The sequence below is a fragment of the Pongo abelii genome, chromosome 1 (genome assembly GCF_028885655.2).
Source record: "Pongo abelii isolate AG06213 chromosome 1, NHGRI_mPonAbe1-v2.0_pri, whole genome shotgun sequence".
NCBI classification, from domain to species: Eukaryota; Metazoa; Chordata; class Mammalia; order Primates; family Hominidae; genus Pongo; species Pongo abelii.
In genome coordinates, this window is record NC_071985.2 from 171,192,746 (window position 1) to 171,220,123 (window position 27,378).

The following is a 27,378-nucleotide window of genomic DNA, read 5'->3' on the forward strand; positions in this document are numbered from 1 at the left end:
TCCTTTTTTTTTTTTTAGACAGAGTCTCGCTCTGTTGCCCAGGCTGAAGTGCAGAGGTGCAATCTTGGCTTACTGCAACTCCGCTTCCCCGGTTCAAGCAATTCTCCTGCCTCAGAATCCGAGCCGCTGGGATTATAGGCATGTGCCACCATGCCCAGCTAATTTTTGTATTTTTAGTAGAGATGGGGTTTCACCATGTTGGCCAGGCTGGTCTTGAACTCTTGAGCTCAGGTGATCCGCCCGCCTCGGCCTCCCAAAGTGTTAGGTTTACAGGCATAAGAAACTGTGCCAGCCTATTTTACTTAACTATGAAAAGCCCAAAAATGGATGATTGTGTAGGAAATGAGAAAAAGAATTTAAATAAAACTAAAAAATGAAATCAGCCTTTATTTCTAACACTTTTCCATCCTACTTTGCATTGCCAAAAAAAAAAAAAAAAAAACAAAAAGAGAACAAACATACTCAAATATTTGATGAAATGAACATATAAATATTGTTAAGCAGTTTGTTTGACGTGAACATTCTTAACATTCTTTAAATGCTTGGTAATAACTGCGGTTGATTGTAGTGACACCTATTGGCAAGGTAGAGATCAACTGCAGAGTCCACAACGATACAAAAAACAGACCAAATTTCAAACCAAAAGAACTACTAGTTGCTCAATAAATCTTTATTACTAAAGTTTGCTTCATGCTAAAAACTGGCATGGCACACAGAGAAAGGCACTGGAAGGAAGTGCCTACATGTGGCCCTGAACATCAAATGAGAACCAGATTCTAGTCCTGGTTTCATCAGTAGCTAATTTAGTGGTTTGGGGCAAATTAATCACTCTCTGTCTCAGCCTCCTCAACGTAAAATTAGATACCAAATGAGCTCTAAGATTCTCAAATGCCATCGCTGTCAAAAAAATACATTGCTGTTGATTATTATACTTTTATTCCCTTATTTATTTATTTATTTTTTAGGTGGAGTCTCGCTCTGTCACCCAAGCTGGAGTGCAGTGGTGTGATCTTGGCTCACCGCAACCTACGCCTCCTGGGTTCAAGCAATTCTCCTGCCTCAACCTCCCTAGCAGCTGGGATTACAGGCACGTGCCACCACACCCAGCTAATGTTTTGTATTTTTAGTAGAGATGGGTTTGACCATGTTGGTTAGGCTGGTTTCAAACTCTTGACCTCAAGTAATCCGCCTGCCTTGGCCTCCCAAAGTGCTGGGATTACAGGCATGAGCCTGACCCCTTCTTTGCTTTTTTGAGACAGAGTCTCGCTCTATCGCCTAGGCTGGAGGGCAGTGGTGTGATCTCGGCTCACTGCAGCCTCTGCCAGGTTCATGTGATTCTCCTGCCTCAGCCTCCCAAGTAGCCAGTATTACAGGCATATGCCCCCATACCCAGCTAATTTTTGTATTTTTAATAAAGACAGGGTTTCACCATGTTGAGCGGGCTGGTCTCGAACTCTTGACCTCAAGTGATCCACCTGCCTTGGCCTCCCAAAGTGCTGGGATTACAGGTGTGAGCTGCTGCATCTGGCCTATTCACTTCTTGAAAGTAATTTACAACCTGATCTCTCTTCTTTAATGTAGATCCTTTTATAATAACTTTTAACTCTCTTACACATGTGATTCTTTAATTTAAAATATTTAACTTTGAAATATTTTTAACAGTTTTACTGAGTATAATTTGCACACTATAAAATTCACTCACTGTAAATATACAATTCAATGATTTTTAGTAAATTGATGGAGTTGTGCAACCATCACAACTATTTGGTTTTAGAACCTTCCCACTTCCCACCACCCCCCAAAAATTCCATCAAACCCAATCGCAACCCAGGCCTGCTTTCTCTGTATATAAATTTGTTTTTTATGGACAGTTTATGGAAATGGAACCATACAGTATGTAATGTTTTGCAGGCTTCCTTTTTTTTATTATTATACTTTAAGTTCTACGGTACATGTGCACAATGTACGGGTTTGTTACATATATATACATGTGTCATGTTGTGCTGCACCCGTTAACTTGTCATTTACATTAGGTATATCTCCTAATGCTATCCCTCCTCCCTCCTGCCACCCCACAACAGGCCCCAGTGTGTGATGTTCCCCTCCCTGTGTCCAAGTGTTCTCATTGTTCAATTCCCACCTATGAGTGAGAACATGCGGTGTTTGGTTTTCTGTCCTTGTGATAGTTTGCTCAGAATGATGGTTTCCAGCTTCACCCATGTCCCTACAAAGGACGTGAATTCATCCTTTTTTATGGCTGCATAGTATTCCATGGTGTATATGTGCCACATTTTCTTAATCCAGTCTATCACTGATGGACATTTGGGTTGGTTCCAAGTCTTTGCTATTGTGGATAGTGCCACAATAAACATACGTGTACAAGTGTCTTTATAGCAGCATGATTTATAGTCCTTTGGGTATATGCCCAGTAATGGGATGGCTGGCTCAAATGGTATTTCTAGTTCTAGATCCTTGAGGAATCACCACACTGTCTTCCACAATGGTTGAACTAGTTTACAGTCCCACCAACAGTGTAAAAGCATTCCCACTTCTCCACATCCTCTCCAGCATCTGTTGTTTCCTGACTTTTTAATGATCACCGTTCTAACTAGTGTGAGGTGGTATCTCATTGTGGTTTTGATTTGCATTTCTCTGATGGCCAGTGATGATGAGCATTTTTTCATGTGTTTTCTGGCTGCATAAACGTCTTCTTTTGAGAAGTGTCTGTTCATATCCTTTGCCCACTTTTTGATGGGGTTGTTTGATTTTTTCTTATAAATTTGTTTAAGTTCTTTGTAGATTCTGGATATTAGCCCCTTGTCAGATGGATAGATTGTAAAAATTTTCTCCCATTCTGTAGGATGCCTGTTCACTCTGATGGTAGTTTCTTTTGCTGTGTAGAAGCTCTTTAGTTCAATTAGATCCCATTTGTCAATTTCAGCTTTTGTTGCCATTGCTTTTGGTGTTTTAGTCATGAAGTCCTGCCCATGCCTATGGCCTAAATGGTATTGCCTAGGTTTTCTTCTAGGGTTTTTATGGTTTTAGGTCTAACATTTAAGTCTTTAATCCATCTTGAATTAATTTTTGTACAAGGTGTAAGGAAAGATCCAGTTTCAGCTTTCTACATATGGCTAGCCAGTTTTCCCAGCACCATTTATTAAATAGGGAATCCTTTCCCCATTTCATGTTTTTGTCAGGTTTGTCAAAGATCAGATGGTTGTAGATGTGTGGTATTATTTCTGAGGGCTGCTTCTGTTCCACTGGTATATATCTCTGTTTTGGTACCAGTACCATTCTGTTTTGGTTACTGTAGGCTTGTAGTATAGTTTGAAGTCAGGTAGCGAGATGAATCCAGCTTTGTTTTTTTGCTTAGGATTGTCTTGGCAATGAGGGCTCTTTTTGGTTCCATATGAACTTGAAAGTAGTTTTTTCCAATTCTGTGAAGAAAGTCATTGGTAGCTTGATGGGGATGGCATTGAATCTATAAATTACCTTGGGCAGTATGGCCATTTTCACAATATTGATTCTTCCTATCCATGAGCATGGAATGTTCTTCCATTTGTTTGTATCGTCTTTTATTTTGTTGAGTAGTGGTTTGTAGTTCTCCTTGAAGAGGTCCTTCACATCCCTTGTAAGTTGGATTCCTAGGTATTTTATTCTCTTTGTAGCAATTGTGAATGGGAGTTCACCCATGATTTGGCTCTCTGGTTGTCCATTATTGGTGTATAGGAATGCTTGTGATTTTTGCACAGTGATTTTATATCCTGAGACTTTGCTGAAGTTGCTTATCAGCTTAAGGAGATTTTGGGCTGAGACAATGGGGTTTTCTAAATATACAATCATGTCATCTGCAAACAGGCGCAATTTGACTTCCTCTTTTCCTAACTGAATATGCTTTATTTCTTTCTCCTGCCTGATTGCCCTGGCCAGAACTTACAACACTATGTTGAATAGGAGTGGTGAGAGAGGGCATTCCTGTCTTGTGCCAGTTTTCAAAGGGAATGCTTCCAGTTTTTGCCCATTCAGTATGATATTGGCTGTGGGTTTGTCATAAATACCTCTTATTATTTTGAGATACGTCCCATCGATACCTAGTTTATTGAGAGTTTTTAGCATGAAGGGCTGTTGAATTTTGCCAAAGGCCTTTTCTGCATCTATTGAGATAATCATGTGGTTTTTGTCTTTGGTTCTGTTTATATGATGGATTACGTTTATTGGTTTGCATATGTTGAACCAGCCTTGCATCCCAGGGATGAAGCTAACTTGATCATGGTGGATAAGCTTTTTGATGTGCTGCTGGATTCGGTTTGCCAGTATTTTATGGAGGATTTTTGCATCGATGTTCATCAGGGATATTGGTCTAAAATTCTCTTTTTTTGTTGTGTCTCTGCCAGGCTTTGGTATCAGGATGACGTTGGCCACATAAAATGAATTAGGGAGGATTCCTTCCTTTTCTATTGATTGGAATAGTTTCAGAAGGAATGGTAGCAGCTCCTCTTTGTACCTCTGGTAGAATTCAGCTGTGAATCTGTCTGGTCCTGGACTTTTTTTGGTTGGTAGGCTATTAATTATTGCCTCAATTTCAGAACCTGTTATTAGTCTATTCAGGGATTCCACTTCTTCCTGGTTTAGTCTTGGGAGGGTGTATGTGTCCAGGAATTTATCAATTTCTTCTAGATTTTCTAGTTTATTTGCATAGAGGTGTTTATAGTATTCTCTGATGGTAGTTTGTATTTCTGTGGGATCAGTGGTGATATCCCCTTTATCATTTTCTATTGCATCTATTTGATTCTTCTCTCTTTTCTTCTTTATTAGTCTTGCTAGCAGTCTATCAATTTTGTTGATCTTTTCAAAAAACCAGCTCCTGGATTCATTGATTTTTTGAAGGGTTTTTTGTGTCTCTATTTCCTTCAGTTCTGCTCTGATCTTAGTTATTTCTTGCCTTCTGTTAGCTTTTGAATGTGTTTGCGCTTGTTTCTCTAGCTCTTTTAATTGTGATGTTAGGGTGTCAATTTTAGATCTTTCCTGCTTTCTCTTGTGGGCATTTAGTGCTATAATTTCCCTCTACACGCTGCTTTAAATGTGTCCCAGAGATTCTGGTATGTTGTGTCTTTGTTCTTATTGGTTTCAAAGAACATCTTTATCTCTGCCTTCATTTCATTATGTACCCAGTAGTCATTCAGGAGCAGTTTGTTCAACTTCCATGCAGTTAAGCGGTTTTGAGTGAGTTTCTTAATCCTGAGTTCTAGTTTGATTGCACTGTGGTCTGAGAGACAGTTTGTTATGATTTCTGTTCTTTTACATTTGCTGAGGAGAGCTTTACTTTCAACTATGTGGTCAATTTTGGAATAAGTGTGATGTGGTGCTGAGAAGAATGTATATTCTGTTGATTTGGGGTGGAGAGTTCTGTAGATGTCTATTAGGTTCACTTGGTGCAGAACTGAGTTCAAGTCCTGGATATCCTTGTTAACTTTCTGTCTCATTGATCTCTCTAATGTTGACAGTGGGGTGTTAAAGTCTCCCATTATTATTGTATGGGAGTCTAAGTCTCTTTGTAGGTCTCTAAGGACTTGCTTTATGAATCTGGGTGCTCCTATATTGGGTGCATATATATTTACAATAGTTAGCTCTTCTTGTTGAATTGATCCCTTTCCCATTATGTAATGGCCTTCTTTGTCTCTTCCGATCTTTGTTGGTTTAAAGTCTGTTTTATCAGAGACTAGGATTGCAACCCCTGCCTTTGTTTTGTTTTGTTTTCTGTTTGCTTGGTAGATCTTCCTCCATCCCTTTGTTTTGAGCCTATGTGTGTCTCTGCACAGGAGATGGGTCTCCTGAATACAGCACACTGATGGGTCTTGACTCTTTATCCAATTTGCTAGTCTGTGTCTTTGAATTGGAGCATTTAGCCCATTTACATTTAAGGTTAATATTGTTATGTGTCAATTTGATCCATCATTATGATGTTAGGTGGTTATTTTGCTCTTTAGTTGATGCAGTTTCTTCCTAGCATTGATGGTCTTTACAATTTGGCTTGTTTTTGCAGTGGCTGGTACCAGTTGTTATTTTCCATGTTTAGTGCTTCCTTCAGGAGCTCTTGTAAGGCAGGCCTGGTGGTGACAAAATCTCTCAGCATTTGTTTGTCTGTAAAGGATTTTATTTCTTCTTCATTTATGAAGCTTATTTTGGCTGGATATGAAATTCTGGGTTGAAAATTCTTTTCTTTAAGAATGTTGAATATTGGACCCCACTCTCTTCTGGCTTGTAGAGTTTCTGCTGAGAGATCTGCTGTTAGTCTGATGGCCTTCCCTTTGTGGGTAACCCGACCTTTCTCTCTCACTGCCCTTAACATTTTTTCCTTCATTTCAACTTTGGTGAATCTGACAATTATGTGTCTTGGGGTTGCTCTTCTCGAGGAGTATCTTTGTGGTGTTCTCTGTATTTCCTGAATTTGAATGTTGGCCTGCCTCCCTAGGTTAGGGAAGTTCTCCTGGATAATATCCTGAAGACTGTTTTCCAACTTGGTTCCATTCTCCCTGTCACTTTCAGGTACACCAATCAGACGGAGATTTGGTCTTTTCACATAGTCCCATATTTCTTGGAGACTTTATTCGTTTCTTTGTACTCTTTGTTCTCTAAGCTTCTCTTCTCGCTTCATTTCATTCATTTGATCTTCAATCTTTCTGAAGATCTGATACCCTTTCTTCCAGTTGATTGAATCGGCTACTAAAGCTTGTGCATTCGTCACATACTTCTCATGCCATGGTTTTCAGCTCCATCAGGTCATTTAAGGACGTCTCTACACTGATTATTCTAGTTAGCCATTCATCTAATCTTTTTTCAAGGATCTTAGCTTCTTTGCAATTGGTTCAAACATCCTCCTTTAGCTTGGGGAAATTTGTTATTACTGATCGTCTGAAGCCTCCTTCTCTCAATTCGTCAAAGTCATTCTCTGTCCAGCTTTGTTACGTTGCTGGTGAGGAGCTGCGTTTCTTTGGAGGAGAAGAGGCACTCTGATTTTTAGAATTTTCAGCTTTTCTGCTCTGGTTTCTCCCCATCTCTGTGGTTTTATCTACCTTTGGTCTCTGATGATGGTGACATACCGATGGGGTTTGGTGTGGATGTCCTTTCTGTTTGTTAGTTTTCCTTCTAACAGTCAGGACCCTCAGCTGCAGGTCTGTTGGAGTTTGCTGGGGGTCCACTCCAGACCCTGCTTGCCTGGGTATCACCAGCAGAGGCTGCAGAACAGCAGATGTTGCTGCCTGGTCCTTCCTCTGGAAGCTTCGTCTCAGAGGGGCACCCAGCAGTATGAGGTGTCAGTCACCCTCTTCTGGGAGGTGCCTCCCAGTTAGGCTACTCGGGGGTCAGGGATCCACTTGAGGAGGCAGTCTGTCCCTTCTCAGATCTCAAACTCTGTGGTGGGAGAACCACTACTCTCTTCAAACCTGTCAGACAGGGACTTTTAAGTCTGCAGAAGTTTCTGCTGCCTTTTGTTCAGCTATGCCCTGCCCCCAGAGGTTGAGTCTACAGAGGCAAGCAGGTCTCCTTGAGCTGCGGTGGGCTCCACCCAGTTCGAGCTTCCCAGCCGCTTCGTTTACCCATTCAAGCCTCAGCAGTGGAGTACACCCCTCCCCCAGCCTCACTGCTGCCTCGCAGTTCGATCTCAGACGGCTGTGCTAGCAGCGACCGTGGGTGTGGGACCCTCCAAGCCAGGCACGGGACATAATCTCCTGGTATGCCGTTTGCTAAAGCTGTTGGAAAAGCGCAGTATTAGGGTGGGAGTGTCCCGATTTTCCAGGTACCCTCTGTCACGGCTTCCCTTTGCTAGGAAAGGGAATTCCCTGACCCCTTGCGCTTCCCAGGTGAGGCGATGCCCCGCCCTGCTCCGTGGGCTGCACCTACTGTCTGACAAGCCCCTGTGAGATGAACCCGGTACCCACAGTTGGAAATGCAGAAATCATCTGTCTTCCGCGTCACTCGCGCTAGGAGTTGCAGACTGGAGCTGTTCCTATTCAGCCATCTTGGAACCTTCTCAGCAGGCTTTCATTACTTAGCATGATGAGAATGTAGCAGCATTGAACTCCTTTTCATTGCTGAATAGTATTCCACTGTATGGATATACACTATGTATACCCTGTCACCAATTGATGGACATTTGGCTTGTTTCCAGTTTTTGGCTATTATGAATAATGCTGCTACGAACTTCTATGGAGTAGAGTTTGTGTGGACATATGTTCATTTCTTTTGGGTATATACCTAGAAGTGAAATTGCTGGGTTGTATAGTAAACCTATATGCAGACTTTTAAAGAAACTGCTGGCTGGGCATGGTGGCTCACGCCTGTAATCCTAGCACTTTGGGAGGCTGAGGCAGGCAGATCGTCTGATGTAAGGAGTTCGACCAGCCTGGCCAACACAGTGAAACCCCGTCTCTACTAAAAATACACAAATTAGCTGGGTGTGGTGGTAGGTGCCTGTAATCCCAGCTACTCAGGAGGCTGAGGCAGGAGAATTGCTTAAACCTGGGAGGCAGAGGTTGCTGTGAGCCGAGATCGTGCCCCTGCACTCCAGTCTGGATGACAGAGTGAGACTCCCTCTTAAAAAATAAATAAATAAATAAATAAATAAATAAACAAACTGCCAAACTGCTTTCCAAAATGGCTGGACCATTTCACACTCCCACCAGAAGTGTATTAGGATTCCAGCTGTACTGTCTATCATTTTGCATTAAAATCATTCTAGTGAATGTGCAGTGATTTTAGTTTGCATTTCCCTAATAACTAATGATATTGAGGATCTTTTTATTAGCCATTCAGATGTCTTTGGTGAAATATCATTTCAAGTTTTGGCCCATTTTCAAAAATTGAGTTAGTTGTTTTCTTATTATGAGCTGTAAGAATAAATGCTTTTTTTTCTTTCAAATAAGCATATTTTGTTATATAAAATTCAAGTAAAGTTGAAAGCATACATTTTTTCTCAAACTTCCCCTCTCAAAATAGTTCTGTACATTCTTCTGTACTTTTTTCAATTAAAAAAAATACTAGGAATCCTGCAAAGTTCAGCTTTGACCTTTAGAATTTGGTTAAAAACTGCTATTTGGCTTTGACCTCCAGAAGGCCAAATGAAAGATACATCATTCATGGCACCACCGAAGCAGTGCAAGATCAATAATCTGGTGACAGCACGGGTTAAGAACGAAAACAAAACTGTATTTATTAATGGCAATAATTCAAATGAGACTGACATTTGGATTTACTGTTACTACTTAGAGTAGCATTCTTGAAGTAACTTGGAAATGAAAAATCTCTTTCAGTGACATATGTGGTTGTTATGCTGAAATTCTATCAATTAATTGAAGTAGAATGTTTATTACTACCAGAGTAAAATATTAAAAAAATTAAAGACAGGGATGAAAGCTGTAAGTTTTTATATTAAAATTTATTAAAAAGTTAAGTAGGAAAATATGATGACAGTTAATATGACTATTAAGAGAATTAATATTTATTTATTTATTTATTTATTTATTGAGACAGAGTCTCACTCTGTCGCCCAGGCTGGAGTGCAGTGGCATGATCTGTGCTCACTGCAACTTCCACCTCCGCAGCTCAAGCAATTCTGATGCTTCAGCCTATCGAATAGTTGGGACTACAAGTGTGTGCCACCACACCTGGCTAATTTTTGTACTTTTTGTAGAGATGGGGTTTCACCATGTTGGCCAGGCTGGTCTTGAACTCCTGATCTCGAGAGATCTGCCTGCCTCAGCCTCCCAAAGTGCTGGGATTACAGGCATGAGCCATCGTGCCTGGCCGAAAATTAACTTTATAAACAACATTATACTCTTTGTGAGTCCAACAACTGTTCATAAAACGTAAATGCTACAAGGCAGAATAATAAAGTTATGCCATAAGTTTGTTGGGAGTGTTTGGCAAACTAGCACTCATATTAAACAAAGTAAACTTTAAAAGCTATATTTTTAGTTTTTAGATTCCATCTGAACCATTAACTTTTCTCAAAAAATTCTCCTGTGTATTCTTCCTACGTAGGGAGAAATGAAGTTAAAGTAAAATGTCAACCCTACGGCATCAAAATTCCATAGGAAATATGCCAATTCATATTATATACAATTGCTTCTATGGCATATCCACCTTTGATCCAGGGAAAATAAAGAGTAGGAAGAGAAAAAGTATTAGAGAAAAGTGAAGTACTCCAAAATGCCTTTCTCTCCTAGTGATCTCAGTTGAAAGTGAAAATGTAATACTGTGAAGATGCAAAGGTGAGCAGAGAGAATCCAGCAGTAAACAGTGTTAATAAAGTACTGGTCCCATTCAATCATGCTAAACTTAAAAAAACTGACTTCCAAAATTTAAATAAATTAAATAATAATTTTAGATAAAAGGTTAACATACTCTTATGCTAGAATTTCTTTTTCTTTTCTTTTTCTTTTTTTTTTGAGATGGAGTCTCATCTGTTGCAGGCTGGAATGCAGTGGTATGATCTCGGCTCACTGCAACCTCCACCTCCCAGGTTCAAGTGATCCTCCAGCCTCAGCCTCCCAAGTAGCTGGGACTACAGGTGCGCGCCACCACGCGCAGCTGATTTTTTGTACTTTTAGTAGAGATGGAGTTTCACCATGTTGACCAGGATGGTCTCAATCTCTTGACCTCGTGATCCTCCTGTCTTGGCCTCCCAAAGTGCTGGGATTACAGGCGTGAACCACTGCGCCCGGCTAGAATTTCATTTTCTAATGGCAATATGTGGCACACATTGAAGAATTTTATATTACTACTGATAATAATAAAAAGCAGTAGCTAGCACTTCTGCTAGCATTTCTGTAGCACTTCCTATGTGCCACTTCTTATATAAACACATATCTTCTAATCTCTCATAATACACTGTGAAAAGGGTATTATTGTTATCATATTCCCAATCTTAAAATGAGGAAACTAAAAAAAATAGATGCAACTTGCTCCAGCTCAAATGCCTACAAAAATTTAGAGGCTAAGTGGCTTAGTCAAAGTAAATGAGTATTAAATACATAAATATATATTACTACAATTGCTATTAGTAAAAAATGCTGAAGTAAACATCTTTGTAGAGATATATATCTATATACACATATATTTACACGGACAATGAATCCCTTAGGATATGAAGCTGAATTATTCTGTCAAAGAATAAGCACATACAGGCCGGGCGCAGTGGCTCACACCTGTAATCCCAGCACTTTGCAAGGCTGAGGCGGGCGGATCACCTGAGGTCAGGAGTTCCAGACCAGCTTGGCCAACATGGTGGAACCACGTCTCTACTAAAAATATAAAAATTTGTCAGGCATGGTGGTGGGTGTCTGTAATCCCAGCTAATCAGGAGGCTGAGGCAGGAGAAACACTTGAACCGGGAGGCAGAGGTTGCAGTGAGCCGAGATCACCCCATTGCAGTCCAGCATGGGCGACAAGAGCCAGACTCCATCTAAAAAAAAAAGCACATAGAAACTTTTTATACATGCTGCCAAACGGGTGTCCAAAAAGAGGTAAAATGATTCCTATTCCTACCAACAGTATATAACAACTCCTGTTTTTCTACAACCACTCAAACAATGATGATTAATATTGTTAAAATATTAAGCATTCTGATAGGCCAAAAAAACCTGATTTTTATAGTTACATTTATTATTAGTGAGGCTGAACACAGACATTTTGTACTTGTTACCCAAATATAACTTATTTTGTTAAATACTGCCTGATCTTTGCTTGTTTTTCTATTGTCCTCTGGCTATATATATATGTGTGTGTGTGTATGTGTGTCGTTCTTCTGACTCTGTGTGTGTGTGTGTGAACACAAAGTTTTTAATTTTTATGCAAGAAAACACGTGATTATTGTCCGTTATTGTTTTGGTAATAATAATTTGAAAGGCTTTTCCCTGTACCAAGGTTATATTTTAAAAATACCTTTATAGACTTTTTTATAGTATTTCTATGGTTTCAGTTTTTAGAATTACATGATTTTTTTTTTTGAGACGGAGTCTCGCTCTGTTGCCCAGGCTGGAGTGCAGTGGAACGATCTCGGCTCACTACCACCTCCACCTCCTGGGTTCAAGCGATTCTCCTGCCTCAGCCTCCCAAGTAGCTGGGACTACAAGTGCCCGCCACCACGCCTGGCTAATTTTTTTTGTATATTTAGTAGAGACGGTGTTTCACCAAGAATTACATGATTCTTTTGAAATCAATTTGTAATTTTCTTGAGAAGATCTCTACATTTTATCCCCAAATGAGTACACAGTCCATCATTTATTGAATCATCTATCTTATTTCTACTATTTAGAAAAAGAAATTTTTTATGCTCTAAATTCTAAATAAACACCTGGGACTATTTCTACACCAATTTTAATGCAAATATTGAACTGATTTTATTACTGCAGTTAAAAAATTATTTATTTATTTATTTTTAACAGAGATGAGGTCTCACTATGTTGTCCAGGCTGGTCTCAGACTCCTGGGCACAAGTGATCCTCCTGCCTCAGCTTCCCAAAGTGCTAGAATTACAGGTGTGAGCCACCTCACACAGCCTATTACTGTTAGTTTGTTTTTTTATTTCCACTTTTATTTTAGATACAGGGGGTACATGTGCAGATTGGTTACATGAAAATATTGCATGACGCTGAGGTTTGGCATCTAGATCCCTGTCATCCAGGTAGTAAGCATAATACCAGATAGATTGTTGTTTTTTTTTGTTTTTTTTAAACACCCCACCACTCTCTACTACTGCAACTTTAACCAATGTTTATAATCAAGAATGCTGTTACAATACCAGCACTCTGGACAAAATAATTCTTCCTTGTAAGGGACCATACCTTGACACCCCAACCAATCAATGACAGTAGAATCCCCCATCCACTTAGACCAGGGGCCACTTGGCAAGGTGCAGAAACGTTTTTGGTTGTTATAACTGTGGTGAGTAGGAGGGTACTACCAGCATCTAGTGGGTAAAGGCCTGGGATGCTGTTAAACATCCTACAATGCAAAGGACTGCCCCACAACAAAGAATTATTCTCTCAAGACAGCAACAGTACCAAGGTGGAGAAAATACTCACATTCACGTCTAAAAGCTCCAGACTGAGTTTGAAAAGCACCAGTTTAGAAGAGATTCAGATACAAAAAAAAGGCAAGTCCCTAGGCCAGGTGTGGTGGCTCATGCCTGTAATCCCAGCACTCTGGGCGACCGAGGCAGGTGGATCATCTGAGGTTGAGAGTTTGAGACCAGCCTGACCAACATGGAGAAACCCTATCACTACTAAAAATACAAAATTAGCCAGGTGTGGTGGCGCATGCCTGTAATCTCAGCTACTCGGGAGGCTGAGGCAGGAGAATCACTTGAACTCAGGAGGCAGAGGTTGTGGTGAGCTGAGATTGTGCCATTGCACTCCAGCCTGGGCAACAAGAGCAACGCTCCGTCTCAAAAAAAAAAAAAAAAAAAGAAGAAGAAGAAAGTCCCTCATCATTATCTTTCTTTTCCAAAATTGTCTAGTATTTTATTTCTAAGTCAATTTTCAATCAAGTGCTTGTATTTTTTTTTAAAGCCTATTCCACCTAGCAAGCAGATGGATTTAAATTACCTTAAATTTACAGACGGATTTAGAAATAACTGAAATCTGTAATACACTTAGTTTTCCAATCAGGAAAATAGTATGGCACTCTATATTTTTCCCAAAATCTTTAATAAAGTTTCCTAATTTTCTATAAGAAAGAAACTATATTGTAGTCCCAGCTACTCAGGAGGCTGAAGCGGGAGGACTGCTTGAGCTCAGGAGGTCAAGGTTGCAGTGAGCCGAGATCATGCCACTGCACTCTAGCCTGGGCGACAGAACGAAACTGTCTCAAAACAAAAAAAGAAAAATACTATGGGGATTGTTAACCAGTGGTCCTTGAATTCTTAAATGGGCTTCAAGACTCCCACAAAGCTGAAAAAATGTTACATAAAAGGTTGTGTGTATATGTGTGTGTGTGCACCCATGCACATGGGTGACAGTGTTTCTGTGTATTTGCATACATTTTTCTGGGGAGTGGGTTTATAGCTTTCATTGCAGTGGCACTGAATAAATGACTCGAAGCTATGAGTCATTGCCACGACTTTTATGTTCCGAATTGCATTGTTCCTGGATATTTCCTATTTTTTGCAGTTATTGCTATTAGGAAATTTATATCACATTTCCTAAGTAGATAATACTGATAAGAAGATTTAAAAAGATGTATCATTCGGCCAGGCTTGGGGTCTCACGCTACCTGTAATCCCATCACTTTGAAAGGAGGCCGAGGTGGGCAGATCACTTGAGCTCAGGAGTTTGAGACCAGCCTGGTCAACATGGTGAAACCCCATCTCTACTAAAAATACAAAAATTAGCTGGGCATGGTGGTGTGTGCCTGTAATCCCAGCTACTTGGGTGGCTGAGGCACGAGAATCGCTTGAACCCTGGAGGCGGAGGTTACAGTGAGCCGAGATCGCGCCACTGTACTCCAGCCTGAGCAACAGAGTGAGACCCTGTCTCGAAAAAAATAGAAGTACAATTCATATATAGCCTTACTTATTATAGCCAAAATACTTTGTAGGTTTTGAATTTCTGAGACTGACAATTATATGACCATCTGTAAATAATAATTTAGTTTGTTCTTTTCTGGCTTTTTTTTTTTTTTTTTGTCTTGGAAGAGGAGAGGAGGTGAGCTTAATGCATTGCTAGATTCTTGAGAACAGTGGGGCTAGCAAGTATTCTATTTTCTCCTAAACTTGAATATAGAATATTTTTTGCAAGAAGGGGAGAGGTTTGGGATAGGTTTCCTACTCCACTCCATGAGAACACACGAGAATTACTTTTTAAAAAATTAAAATATACATGTATATATATTTTATACATGAAATGAATTTTAAATAAATATGAAGTGGAGTGACTGCTAATGAGTAGGGATTTGGAGGGAAGTGTGATGAAAATGTCCTAAATGTTCTAAAATTAATAGTGGTGACAGTTGAACAATTCTGAATATACTGATAGCCACTGAATTATGCATTTTAAGAAGGTGAATTATATGGCAAGTGAATTATATCTCAATAAAGTTGTTTTTTTTTAAAGTTATCCCTTCTAAGCTTAAAAATATTGTGACTCTGAGTAACAGAATTGATAATAAACCACATTTCACAAGGACTTAGCTAGTATCCTATTCTTAAAATAATTGAAATAAAACAATAAGAATTAAAGTAAAACATGAAGATGCAAGGAATTGGTCATCTAAATTTTTATTTGCATCGGACAGTACACAGGTTATTATTATTATTTTTTTTTCAGACAGGGTCTCACTCTGTTGCCCAGGCTGGAGTATAGTGGCACAATCATGGCTCACTGTAGCCTTGACCTCCCAGGTTCAACTGATCCTCCTGCCCCAGCCTCCTGAGTAGCTATGATCACAGGCGTGCACCAACACACCCAGTTAATTCTTTCATTTTTTGTAGATAGGGTCTTATTATGTTGGCCAGGCCAGTCTGGAACTCCTGGGTTCAAGCAACCCACTCGCCTCGGCCTTCCAAAGTGCTGGGATTAGAGGAATGAGCCACTACGCCCGGCCACACAGGTTAATTTTTATAATTATGCTTCATAATCCAAATATACTCTTTATACCAAACATTCCATTATGATACAAGATGACCAGGTCTTTTCTGGGAAAAGCAAAATTAAGGCAGAAAAACAAAATACCTAAGAGAGCGTGCTTTTCTGAAATTAAAGTATAAAGGAAGGGCTTTAGGATTCCTACAGTGTGGGGTTCCATTCATATCTCTGCTAGATCCTTAATAGCCAGTGGCAGCAAACAAGTCAATTATACTGAGTTTCTAGGACCTTATCTGCATAGACAGAGACATGTCTATAATGTGGTTCTCATTGTTTCTTTATGACTACTCTCTTACATGTTATGAAAAGTCATTCCAAAGTCTTCTGCTCCCCATAGTTGAAAAATGTTGCTGAAAGAATGAATGCTTGCAGGTTAGAAAGAACTGGCTGTTGTAAAAGCATTTAACCTCTGGGATCAAAGTGATCAAAGCAGGGCTTTCTGGGGATAGACGCTTCTCTCTCAGGAGACTGAAGCTTTTAGATAACGTGGGAAATGGCATGTGGGGAAAGAGAAGTCAAGCTGTTCTGCACAGAATGCTCCGAAACTAGGTGGATGGTGCAGTTCGGCAGAAAGAGTATCTCCGAAGCACCGCGAGCAAACCTGCATTTTCATCACATCCCCACTGTTGACCATCAGAGGCATATACCCTCTGCCATTAATTTGGCCAAATACTGGGTTTGTATAACGTCCCAGGCCAAAACAGAGAGGGTCATTAGCCTCATGGAACTTAGAGTGTTAAGTGGGGAAGACAGATATTAATCTAGTAAGTACATTAAAATGATATTTTGTTAACTGCTATAAAGGAAAAATGCAGGAATCTATACTGAACTAAGGAGTCAGGCAAGCTTTTCCAAAGGAGGTGACACTAAGCTGAAATCAACAGAAGGTATAATACCTTCTTCAAAGGCTCTTCTGTATATCCAATGAGAATGCATTCAAAGAGTTGGGGACAATGTATGGCACACAGCGGGTACTCAAGAGACTGTGATTATTACCATGTAATTACTAAAACTGTGGTGATAAAAATGTAAAGGGCTGGGCGTGGTGGCTTACACCTGTAATCCCAGCACTCTGGTAGGCCAAAGCAGGCGGATCACCTGAGGTGGGGAGTTCGAGACCAGCCTGGCCAACATGATGAAACCCCATCTCTACTAAAAATACAAAATTAGCCGGGCGTGGTGGCACATGCCTGTAATCCCAGCTACTTGGGAGGCTGAGGCAGGAGAATCACTTGAACGCGGGAGGCGGAGGTTGCGGTGAGCTGAGATCATGCCACTGCACTCTAGCCTGGGCAACAAGAGCGAAACTCCATCTCAACAACAACAACAACAACAACATACAAAAATTAGCTGGGTGCAGTGGCATGTGCCTGTAATCCCAGCTACTCGGGAGGCTGAGGCAGGAGAATTGCTTGAATCCGGGAGGCAGAGGTTGCAGTGAGCCGAGATTGCACCACTGCACTCCAGACTGGGCGACAGAGCAAGACTCCGTCTCGAAAAAAAAAATGTAAAGGAACAACTACAAATGTGAAAGAGACTGGGAATGAAGATTCATGTATGTTTGTTGATCCATTGTCAGGAAGAGACATAACAAACAGAAGAGAAGTTTCATTCTAGGGTTGGGGGATGGGAGTGCTGGTAATGGCTTGAGCCAAAACTGAGACTAGAAAGTAAAAGGTCAGCCTTGGAGAAGACATAACATTTTATTTTGGTTAGAAAATTGAAAGTGCTAGTGGAAAAAAGACATGGCATCTTCCCAACAGCCTACTAAAAATTTGGGTCACAAGATCAAAGAAGGATTAAAGTTAGAAACAAAGACTTTCAAGTCACCACATAACAGCCAACTGAGTGATCTCTTTATGCTCTCAGTGATCTTGAATTCTTTTTTTCCTTTTTTTTTTTTTTGAGATGGAGTCTCACTCTGTTGCCTGGGTGGAGTGCAGTGACACGATCTCGGCTCACTGCAACCTCTGCCTCTCGAGTTCAAGCGATTCTTCTGCCTCAGCCTCCCAAGTAGCTGGGATTACAGAAGCCTGCCACTACGCCCAGCTAATTTTTTGTATTTTTAGTAGAGACGGAGTTTCCCCATGTTGGCCAGGCTGGTCTTGCACTCCTGACCTTGTGATTTGCCTGCCTCAGCCTCCCAAAGTGCTGGGATTACAGGCGTGAGCCACTGCGCCTGGCCAATCTTGAATTCTTGACAAAACAATCTGATTTTAATTCCAGGTATGAAAGGCCATTTCCACAAAGTAAGTCAAAAGTTCCTGCACCATCAATACATACCTTTGACAAATCCTGCAACCTTTGATAATGGTAGTTTTGCCAAGAGCTAGGCATTGATGCAGTACAGTGTTTCTTAATTTTTTCATAATTCTCAATTAATTTCATTAATTGAGCCAGGGTTCAATTATAAGACTTCTTACAATAATTAGACACCAGAACGTCATAAAATATGTGCAACTATGCAAGATAAGTGATCTAAAATATAAATGCCCATTACATACCACACTCTCTATATTGGTTGTTACATTTAAGTTTCATAATAATCTGAACAATAATTACTATGCTTATTATTTTTTTGAGGGGGGCGGACAGAGCCTCCCTCTGTTGCCCAGGCTGGAGTGCAGTGGTGCAGTCTCGGCTCACTGCAACCTCTGCCTCCAGGTTCAAGCGATTCTTGTGCCTCAGCCTCCCGACTAGTTGGGACTACAGGTGTGCAACACCACACCCAGCTAATTTTTGTATTTTTAGTAGAGACGGGGTTTCACCATGCTGGCCAGCCTGGTCTCGAACTTCTGACCTCAAGTGATCTGCCCACCTCAGCCTCCCAAAGTGCTGGAATTACAGGGGTGAGCCCCTGCATCCCACATACTACAGTTATTTTATCAAGTGTCCTCTTTCTCTTCTTCCTCATCAATTTCTTGTTGTTAAATTCAATGGCTATTTTCATGTCTCCAGCCTCCTCAACTTCTTAGCAGCATTCCACCCTTGACCACTGAAGGTCAGTGACAGCCTTCTTGAAACACCTTTCTCTCATTAACAACATAATCCCCTAATCTCCTGGAAGTGTTCTTATGCTAGAGTGCTCCTTGCTGCCTCATGGAGCAGGTGCTGGGTTTGCTTCTTGTTGCTGTCTACACACTATTCCTAAGTAAACTTATGGGCTCCCATGACTTTAAAGACCATTTCGATCAGTGGTTTTGGTTTTCAGAGTGTAGTCTCTGGATCGGAAGTATAATACCAGCATCACCTGGAAACTAATTCTAAATGCAAATGAGCAGGTCCAGGCTTAAGGAATCAGAAATGGCCGGGGCTGTGTGTGTGTGTTGCGGGGGCGGGCAGGGAATGACCACGACTATCAATTACTGTTTTAACAAGCTTTCTGGAACCTTCTGAGGCACACTGAAGTTTGAAAGCCATGGATGTAAATTAGTGTTTTTCATAATGCAGTTTTGCGACTTGTTTGTTAGTCATAAAATATACTGAGTTGCAACCAACATTTAAGAACATGAAATAGAATAAAATAAAAAAGAATAAAATTCACACATTATAAAGGTAAGTAATATTTCATGAAACTTTTGTTTCCGTTATACATACATGTTCCTGTGTGTATGTGTGCATCTATACTGGTTAAGTAAAGTGTATATTACTGTGGGTCACAGTCTCAAAAAAGCCCTTATCTATATGATGACTACATGAGCCAGATCTTTGCAGTGTGGTTCCTTCTTCATTTAGGTTTCATTTTTGAGACAGAGTCTCACTCTGTCATTCAGCCTGGAGTGCAGTGGCATGATTTTGGCTCACTGAAACTTCCACCTCACAGGCTCAAGCTATCCTCTCACCTCAGCCTTCCAAGTGGGTAGGACTATAGATGCTCACCACCACACCCAGTTAATTTTTTGTAATTTTTGTAGGGATGAGTTTTGCCATGTTGCCCAGGCTGGTCTTGAACTCCTGGACTCAAGTGATCCACCCGCCTTAGCCTCCCAAAGTGCTGGGATCACAGGCATGAGCCACTGCACCCAGCCTATTTGGGCCTTTCTTAACAATTCTTTGTCTCCTCCAATGCACTTATTCTCATGCTACCATGTTTTGTTTTTATTTTTTATTTTTGTTTTAAAATTTATTTTTAACATAATTTTAAAATTTTATTACTTTATTTTATTCATAGTCCTTATCACTATTTAAACTATCTGATTGTTTATAATCTTTCTCCCCACTAGAATCTAAGCTAATGAGAGCAACAGCCATGTTCCCTGCAATATTCTCAACACCTAGAACAGTGTCTCCCAAATGTATAACATCCACTCAATAAACACTTCTTATCTGAATAAACTTTATAAGTAAGCAACTAGCAAAGCCAGCTCTTAACATGCTTTAGACTAGTGTGTGATGGCTCACGCCTATAATCCCAGCACTTTGGGAAGGACAGTTTGAGCCGAGGAGTTTGAGACCAGACTGGGCAAAATAGCAAGATTCCATCTCTACAAAAAAATAAAAAAATTAGGCTGGGCATGGCGGCTCATGCCCATAATCCTAGCACTTTGGGAGGTTGAGGCGGGCGGATCACCTGAGGTCGGGAGTTTGAGACCAGCCTGACCAACATGGAGAAGAAACCCTGTCTCTACTAAAAATACAAAATTAGTGGTGGCGCATTCCTATAATCTTCGCTACTCCGGAGGCTGAGGCAGGAGAATCGCTTGAACCCGGGATGCAGAGGATGCAGTGAGCTGAGATTGTGCCATTGCACGCCAGCCTGGGCAACAAGAGCAAAACTCCATCTCAAAAAAAAAAAAAAAATTAGCCAGGCCTGGTGGCACACACTTGTGGTACCAGCTACTTGGGAAACTTAGGCTTCAGTGAGCCATGATTGCGCTACTGCACTCCAATCTGGATGACAGAACAAGACCCCATCTCAAAAAACCCCCAAAAACCATGTCTTTATCTCATCCCTGGATCTCTCTAATAAAATCAGCACTTCCCTGTAGGCCTAGGGCTTATATTGCAGCCATTCGCTTCAGAATCATGGTCCTTGGGAAAGTTACGTAGCCATACTTTCATCACTGTAAAAACAAAGGCTTAGTCTTCGGACAAGAATCTGATAAAATAGCAACCCGAAATACTTTTAGTTTAGACAGATGAGCAGAGTATTCATTTAATATGAGTCAAGGAACAAAGAAAAACCCATGGGATCTATTTCAAAGGGAAATACAGGAAGGCCAGAGGCTTCAGGTTCACGCACATTTCAAATGTGAATTATCTAACAAATACCTCCATACAGTTCAAACTCTTCTGGAGGAGGTTAACAGTAAATTTAATGGGGTGTAAAATGGGGACTGTATACTGGGAAGGAAAAAAATTAGGAAGCAAAATGAATGAAGAGAAAAGTAATATATACAGCCAACATAGGTCTGCTGGAGAATCTGTGAAATGTATAATATTATAGCTCAAGAATGGCTCAATATTAGAAGTCTTTTTCTGCATTTAAGGTAAATTAGTATCCTTCCTGACCCCACTGCTGCCATGTATATGTGCCTGTGCATATGAGCTTGTAACTTTGGGGAGGACACTGCTGAGTCTGCCTATTTTAGGCATAAAAGTGATATTTAAAAGAGAACCCCAAATCACTCTGTATCTATTTCTTTTCTTTTTTTTTTTTTTAAGAGACGGGGTTTCACCATGTTGGTCAGGCTAGTCTTGAACTCCTGACCTCACGTAAGCCGTCTGCCTCAGCCTCCCAAAGTGCTGGAATTACAGGTGTGAGCCACTGTGCCCAGCTGTACCTATTTCTGCAATCATAATGAGTTTTAAGTAACAGCAAGTATCGATGATGTTATAGGCTCTGGAGTAAGAGTACATGAGTTTGAACCCCATTTCTACTGTTGTTAGCTGTCTAACTTTGGACACATTCTTTAATTTCTCTGAGCTTTTATTTGTATAATTAGAACTTCACAAAGTTAGTACATTGACTGAGTTAATAATACACACAAAGGCTTTAAAACAATGCCTGGCACATGGTAAACCAGAGCAGTACAGGTATCACACTGCCTGTACTAAGCTCTTCAAAAGCTTTTTCTCCTCTAATTGTCACAACAATACTATGAGGCAGGTTATAAGATATTCACTCACCCCCACATAGATAAGCAAGTGTGAATCATGAAGAAGTTAAATAACTTGCCCAAAAACTCACAACTAGCAAGTAATAGAACTAGGATTAGAACATAATCTTAGGTGCACACCTCAACCAGGTTTCTTAATAACTGGGCAAATACTAGCCTTCTAGGAAACCAGAATGTATGGAGTAACAACAACTCAGCTCCATTCTGTGGCAGCTGACCTGATATCTATATCAGAACAAGGAAATATATTGTACATGTGCACATACATATCAACTTTATACACCATGTGTAGCTCTCCAAAAAGAAGCTGAGAACTAAAGCCCACAGTGCACTTATCACACTTTATTCCCATGCCTTTGCATTATCCCTGCCAGGGTGGCTCAATCAAGACAAAAGGAGCAATGTGTTATTCATGTCATAGCAGACTCACTTAACACTGTTACTAAAAAGCAGATGGTATTCAACAAAGATTTATTGAATGCATGAAGAAAATGACACAAGAAATGGCTTCATAAAATTGCAAAGTACAATTCAAGTTTTTATAACATCAACTTATTATAAAGTTACATTTATTTTATATTTTATTTCTATTTATATATTCATTATTATATTAAGAAAAATATAAATAATAATTATTATAACCATAATAGGAGCTATAATACTTATCAAAGACTCACTATGTAGCAGGTTAAAGGCTTTATTGCTTTATTTTAATCCTCATTACAACCCTATGAAGTAGGTATCATTATTGTACCTTTTTTATAGAAGAGGGCGTATTTAAGGTCACACTCTAGGAACTGCTAGAGTAAGAATTTTGACTCAATTTTAATAATGAATTCCTTTTCTATATTGTAGAAGGGAAAACATTCTGTTAAGGAAACATATGTTTCACATACCATAAAATTCACCAATTTACAATGTATAAGTCAGTGATTTTAGTATACTCACAAACTGTACAACCATTACCACTATCTAATCTTAGAACATTTCATCACCTCCAAAAGAAATTTGGTATACATTAGCAATAGTATACACTATACACACATAAAAGAAATGCAAATTATTTTAAGTAAAGCCACAGTTAAATATATGTATGAATGGATATTTGATTCATCTAATGCAAAAGAAAATCATGAAATGAATTTTAAAGGACAAAATACAAGTTGGTGGGCCTTCTGTAATCCTGCATTAGCAACATCACTTTGAGTAAGGCAAGTAATCAACAACTGAAATCTACATCCAACCCAGATAATTATGGGTCAAATTCTAATTTCAAAGACTAGGGACATTTTTGTATTCACAACCAAACAATAAGATTAGAGGAATATAGGAAAAATAGTGTACAACATAGCTTCCTTCAATATTCCCTTTCTCAGTGTCCAAGGGAAAAGCTTAGGAAATGATGCCCCAAAAGCTTCAGAGGTATAGATTTGATTTTTTAGTATACGTTCATGCACATTTTTGAAGAACTCACAGCCATATATTTGATAATTTACAACAGTCGTTAAAACATAATTTAATAAGTTCTGCATCTACCCTAAATAGTGAAAAGGCACTCACGGTTGGTAAAGGCATCTTCTTCTTCATTTTCATCACTGTCATCAGTCAGAGCTTTATAAGGAGGAGGAAGTTTCATTGGCGGTGGAGCAGTTCCTTGCCTCTGAAGACACAAAATTTGAGAGTAGGGTTAAATGCTTTTTGTACAATGCCCTTTCTTCAACGACAAAAAGCATAAAAAGATAGTCTGGAAATATTTAGACCATACCCAACTTCATTCGTATCATGAGGATTGTAAAACAAACACAATGTATTATTTTATGCTTATGTTATAATATAAAAGTGACTCTGTGATATAAACACACTAATGCACAAAAACAGGAATTTAAAAGCAAGCTTTTAAGACTGCTGACCTACCTAAAAAAATGCATTCCTTTCTCTAGTGAGAAAGTCAGTTATTTGTATCTTCTATACATTGTGGAAGCTTAATTTTGTTATTAATCAGAAAATTCAAATGAAAGATTTCTAAAATAAATGTAAAATTAAAAACTATCCATTGTATTAATTCTACAATGATTTAAACTTTTTCTTCAATTGTAGAAGTTACAGATTTTATTCTTTAAAAGACACGTGACATATCAAGATTTTCTAACTGAAAATGTATTCATCTATAATTTATAGATGGTCAACACACATTTTAACATTTTCAAAAAGAGATATCTTCATGATGAATAATTATATATGCATAAATATTCATTCAATTCACATGCCAAATGATACAGCACATCAATATTTGGTTCATACACACAATTAAAGTAGAACTAAACTCTATGATCAAATTACCTTCACAGAATGAAGACATTTTCTTGAACGCTGGGAAAAATAAAACATGCCAAACTCAATGGTGAGACTCAAGCTGCTAAAAAGAATAGGAGCCGATATACCCAAGCACTCCACAAAAAACAAAATAACTGGATTATGCTACAGGATTTCAGTAAAGTATATTCAATTATGCTTTATATGACAAAACCACTAATGGCAGGATACACTTCAGTAAGTGGCCAATGAGTGGTCCATTACAGAAAGCAGGCTTGTAATAAATTCCTCCAAAACAGAAAACACAATTTGAGAGTCATAAAGGAAAGCACACACCCATATTTACTTAAGATAATGTCGAACCAAAGCAGAAACTACATACACTTGTAGAAAATCCAAAAATCTATAAAATGCAACAGTGATGGCGGAAGATGCCAAATACAAAATGCCTCTTAGGCAATAGGAGAATACAGAAATGTGATCACTTTGTCTCTTTAATTCTTTTAAGTTGAAAAAAAACTTAAAACTGAGTGAAATGAAGAGTAAAGGCAAATGAACTCTTTTCAGTAAACCTTTTCCTCAGAACCAGGATATTCTATATCAAAGACAATACTCAGAACAAAGACAGCCAGGTTTTAAAATAATTTAATGGAATTTTTTATATCTAAGGCAAAACTGTACCACTGATTTATTTATTTAGCTTCTACTGATATTCTTGAAAAAGAATATAGAATAAGCATGTCCTGGTCTCCTTATAGTCTGTGCATTGCCAGATACTGCACATGAGAGAAGGGTGTGTACAGGGCCAGGCTCTCCCCAGGTGTGGCAAAGGCAGCTGGAGCAAGGGATGTACAACTAGACCAGGTGATTATGACCTTCAAGAAGGTAGGGCACAAAACAGACTCTGGTATCCTCAACTCTGAGAACAGTCCTGGGAACACAGTAGGTCTCCCTGAACTATTTGCTGAATGACTAAACAACTGGTTGTCACTTGTGCTGTTTGGGTTCCCTGACGCATTATTAACCTTAGAAAAATGTCAGAGATGCAAATAATTCTTGTTCAATGTCACTGCATATTAATTTTGTCTGGTAGATATGCAAATGATTTTAGTCCTGTAGAAAAGATCACTTCAAAGGTTACAGTTTTATTGCCCTGTAAGACATTAACCGGTTTTGTATCTAAATTGGAATCTTAAGCATTCTTTCTTTTAGCACTCTCTTCAATAGCACTTCACTCTCTTCAATTCTCTCTGAACCAGGCTTACCATCTTATTGGTTCCCTCATTAATGAGTTAAACAAATACCTGGCACCTGCACATTTTGCATAATTTTCAGTCATGTTTTTATTTTTTTCTTAAATTATACTTTGAACAGTTTTGGAGTTCCCACAGAGATGCTCAAGCAGACTCACCTACCAGAACCAATTAAATTGTGATGCCTCAGAGATGCAATTCATGAGCTGTTTAAACCCATTTACATGATTTTTTGGCATCCACAGTTAATTCCAAGTGGCAACAAACTTTGCTTTTTTGACAGTTTCTCTGATTTTTATTTCCAGTTCTATGATTTTGTTTCTGATGTGAGACCAAGTTTGGTTCTGATATGTACTTGTAATTCCTCACTGATAGTAGGAATAAATGAAGTTTGGTTTTATGGTCTGACCATTTAGAGTTATTTGTTGGGATGAGAATCTATAATATGCTGGTTCTATAAAGATCTATTCTCGATTGATTGAGAGACAACAGAGAATGCATTTTTTCGTCTTTTTGTTTGCATGTCTGTCTTTTTGTACAAGAACATGTCTTGGGTCCTACTGGAAAGAACAGCTCTTTAACATAAAACCAGTAGGGTTTTGCATTCCTGTGTCTACATTTGAAATATGGCTATAGCTGCAGGACAGAAGCTGAACACATTGTGTATCTGCACTGGAGAAAGAAAAGTCCTTACCTTTCATTTTGAGTGTGAAATATTTTCCTACCTTCAGAGCATATTAACAAATTAGATGTAAATCTCTCAAAATAAAGAATCTCTTTCTGATTGGTTTATAGAAATGAGCATTATTTAAATGTAATATTCCCAGTTTCCAGAATATAGTTGACTAAAGTTATACTACTTTAAATGTACAAGCCTTTTAATAATAATTTTAAGAATCTCTTTTTCACAAAAACCACAAACTCAGAATCATTTTTATATAAGGATCCAAATTCACATAATCAAAGTTCATAACCTCTTGAAGAAAGAGAATATGCGAAATAACACTGAAGAAAACCTTAGAAAACAGCCAAGAGTTTTTAGGAACCTACAGTTAATACTAGTATTTCTTTTTTGTTTTTGAGACAGAGTCTCACTCTGTCATCCAGGCTGGAGTGCAGCGGTGCCATCTCAGCTCACTGCAACCTCCGTCTCCCGGGTTCAAGCAATTCTCCTGCCTCAGCCTCCCAAGTAGCTGGGATTACAAGCTTGTACCACCACACCTGGCTAATTTTTGTATTTTTGGAAGAGACAGGGTTTCACCATGTTGGTCAGGCTGGTCTTGAACTCCTGTCAAATGATCCTCCTGCCTCAGCCTCCCAAAGTGCTGGGATTACAGGCATGAGCTACTGTGCCTGGCCAGTATTTCTATGAATCCTGATTGCCTATTCTCTCACTCTACGTAATGCAAAACAGGTCAAAAAACAGTTAACTGAGGCAAACTAGAACAAAACTAGAGACTCAAGATCTGCTCATTAGTTTTTTGTTTGTTTGTTTGTTTTTAGTTACTCTTTTTTTTTTTTTTTTGAGATGGAGTTTCAGTCTTGTCGTCCAGGCTCGAGTGTAATGGCGAGATCTCAGCTCACTACAACCTCTGCCTCCTGGGTTCAAGCAAGTCTCCTTCCTCAGCCTCCCAAGTAGCTGGGATTATAGGCATGCGCCACCACACTCGGCTAATTTTTTTTGTATTTTTAGTAGAGACAGCACTCGGCTAATTTTTTTTGTATTTTTAGTAGAGACAGGGTTTCACCATGTTACTCAGGCTGGTCTCAAACTCCTGGCCTCAGGTGATCCACCCACCTCGGCCTCCCGAAGCACTGGGATTACAGGCGTGAGCCACCACGCCCGGCTAGTCACTCTCTTTTTTTAAAGTGAATGATCTCAAATCAAACCTAGACCTCTGTTAGAAATGAGTTTCAGGTGATTTGTATTGTCAATGATTCTAGAGAACATGTCTTGCTTTTATATTAAGGAGAAAATAAGATACACAAAAAAACTTCTTCTAGTGATAATAATTTTTAAAGAGATAGATTAGTCACCTGGCCTCCTAACCT

General features: G+C 39.3%; 1 protein-coding gene across 7 annotated transcripts in view; it reads right to left on the minus strand.

Moving 5' to 3' along the window:
• Positions 1 to 27,378, minus strand: part of PATJ (PATJ crumbs cell polarity complex component) — a 436,090-nt gene that overhangs the window by 211,481 nt on the left and 197,231 nt on the right. For all 7 annotated transcript variants that reach the window (XM_054533770.2, XM_054533763.2, XM_054533772.2 and 4 more), the window contains one exon: positions 23,321 to 23,420. In XM_054533770.2, coding sequence (XP_054389745.1) covers positions 23,321 to 23,420 — 100 coding nt within the window. The remainder of the gene's footprint in view (positions 1 to 23,320; positions 23,421 to 27,378) is intronic.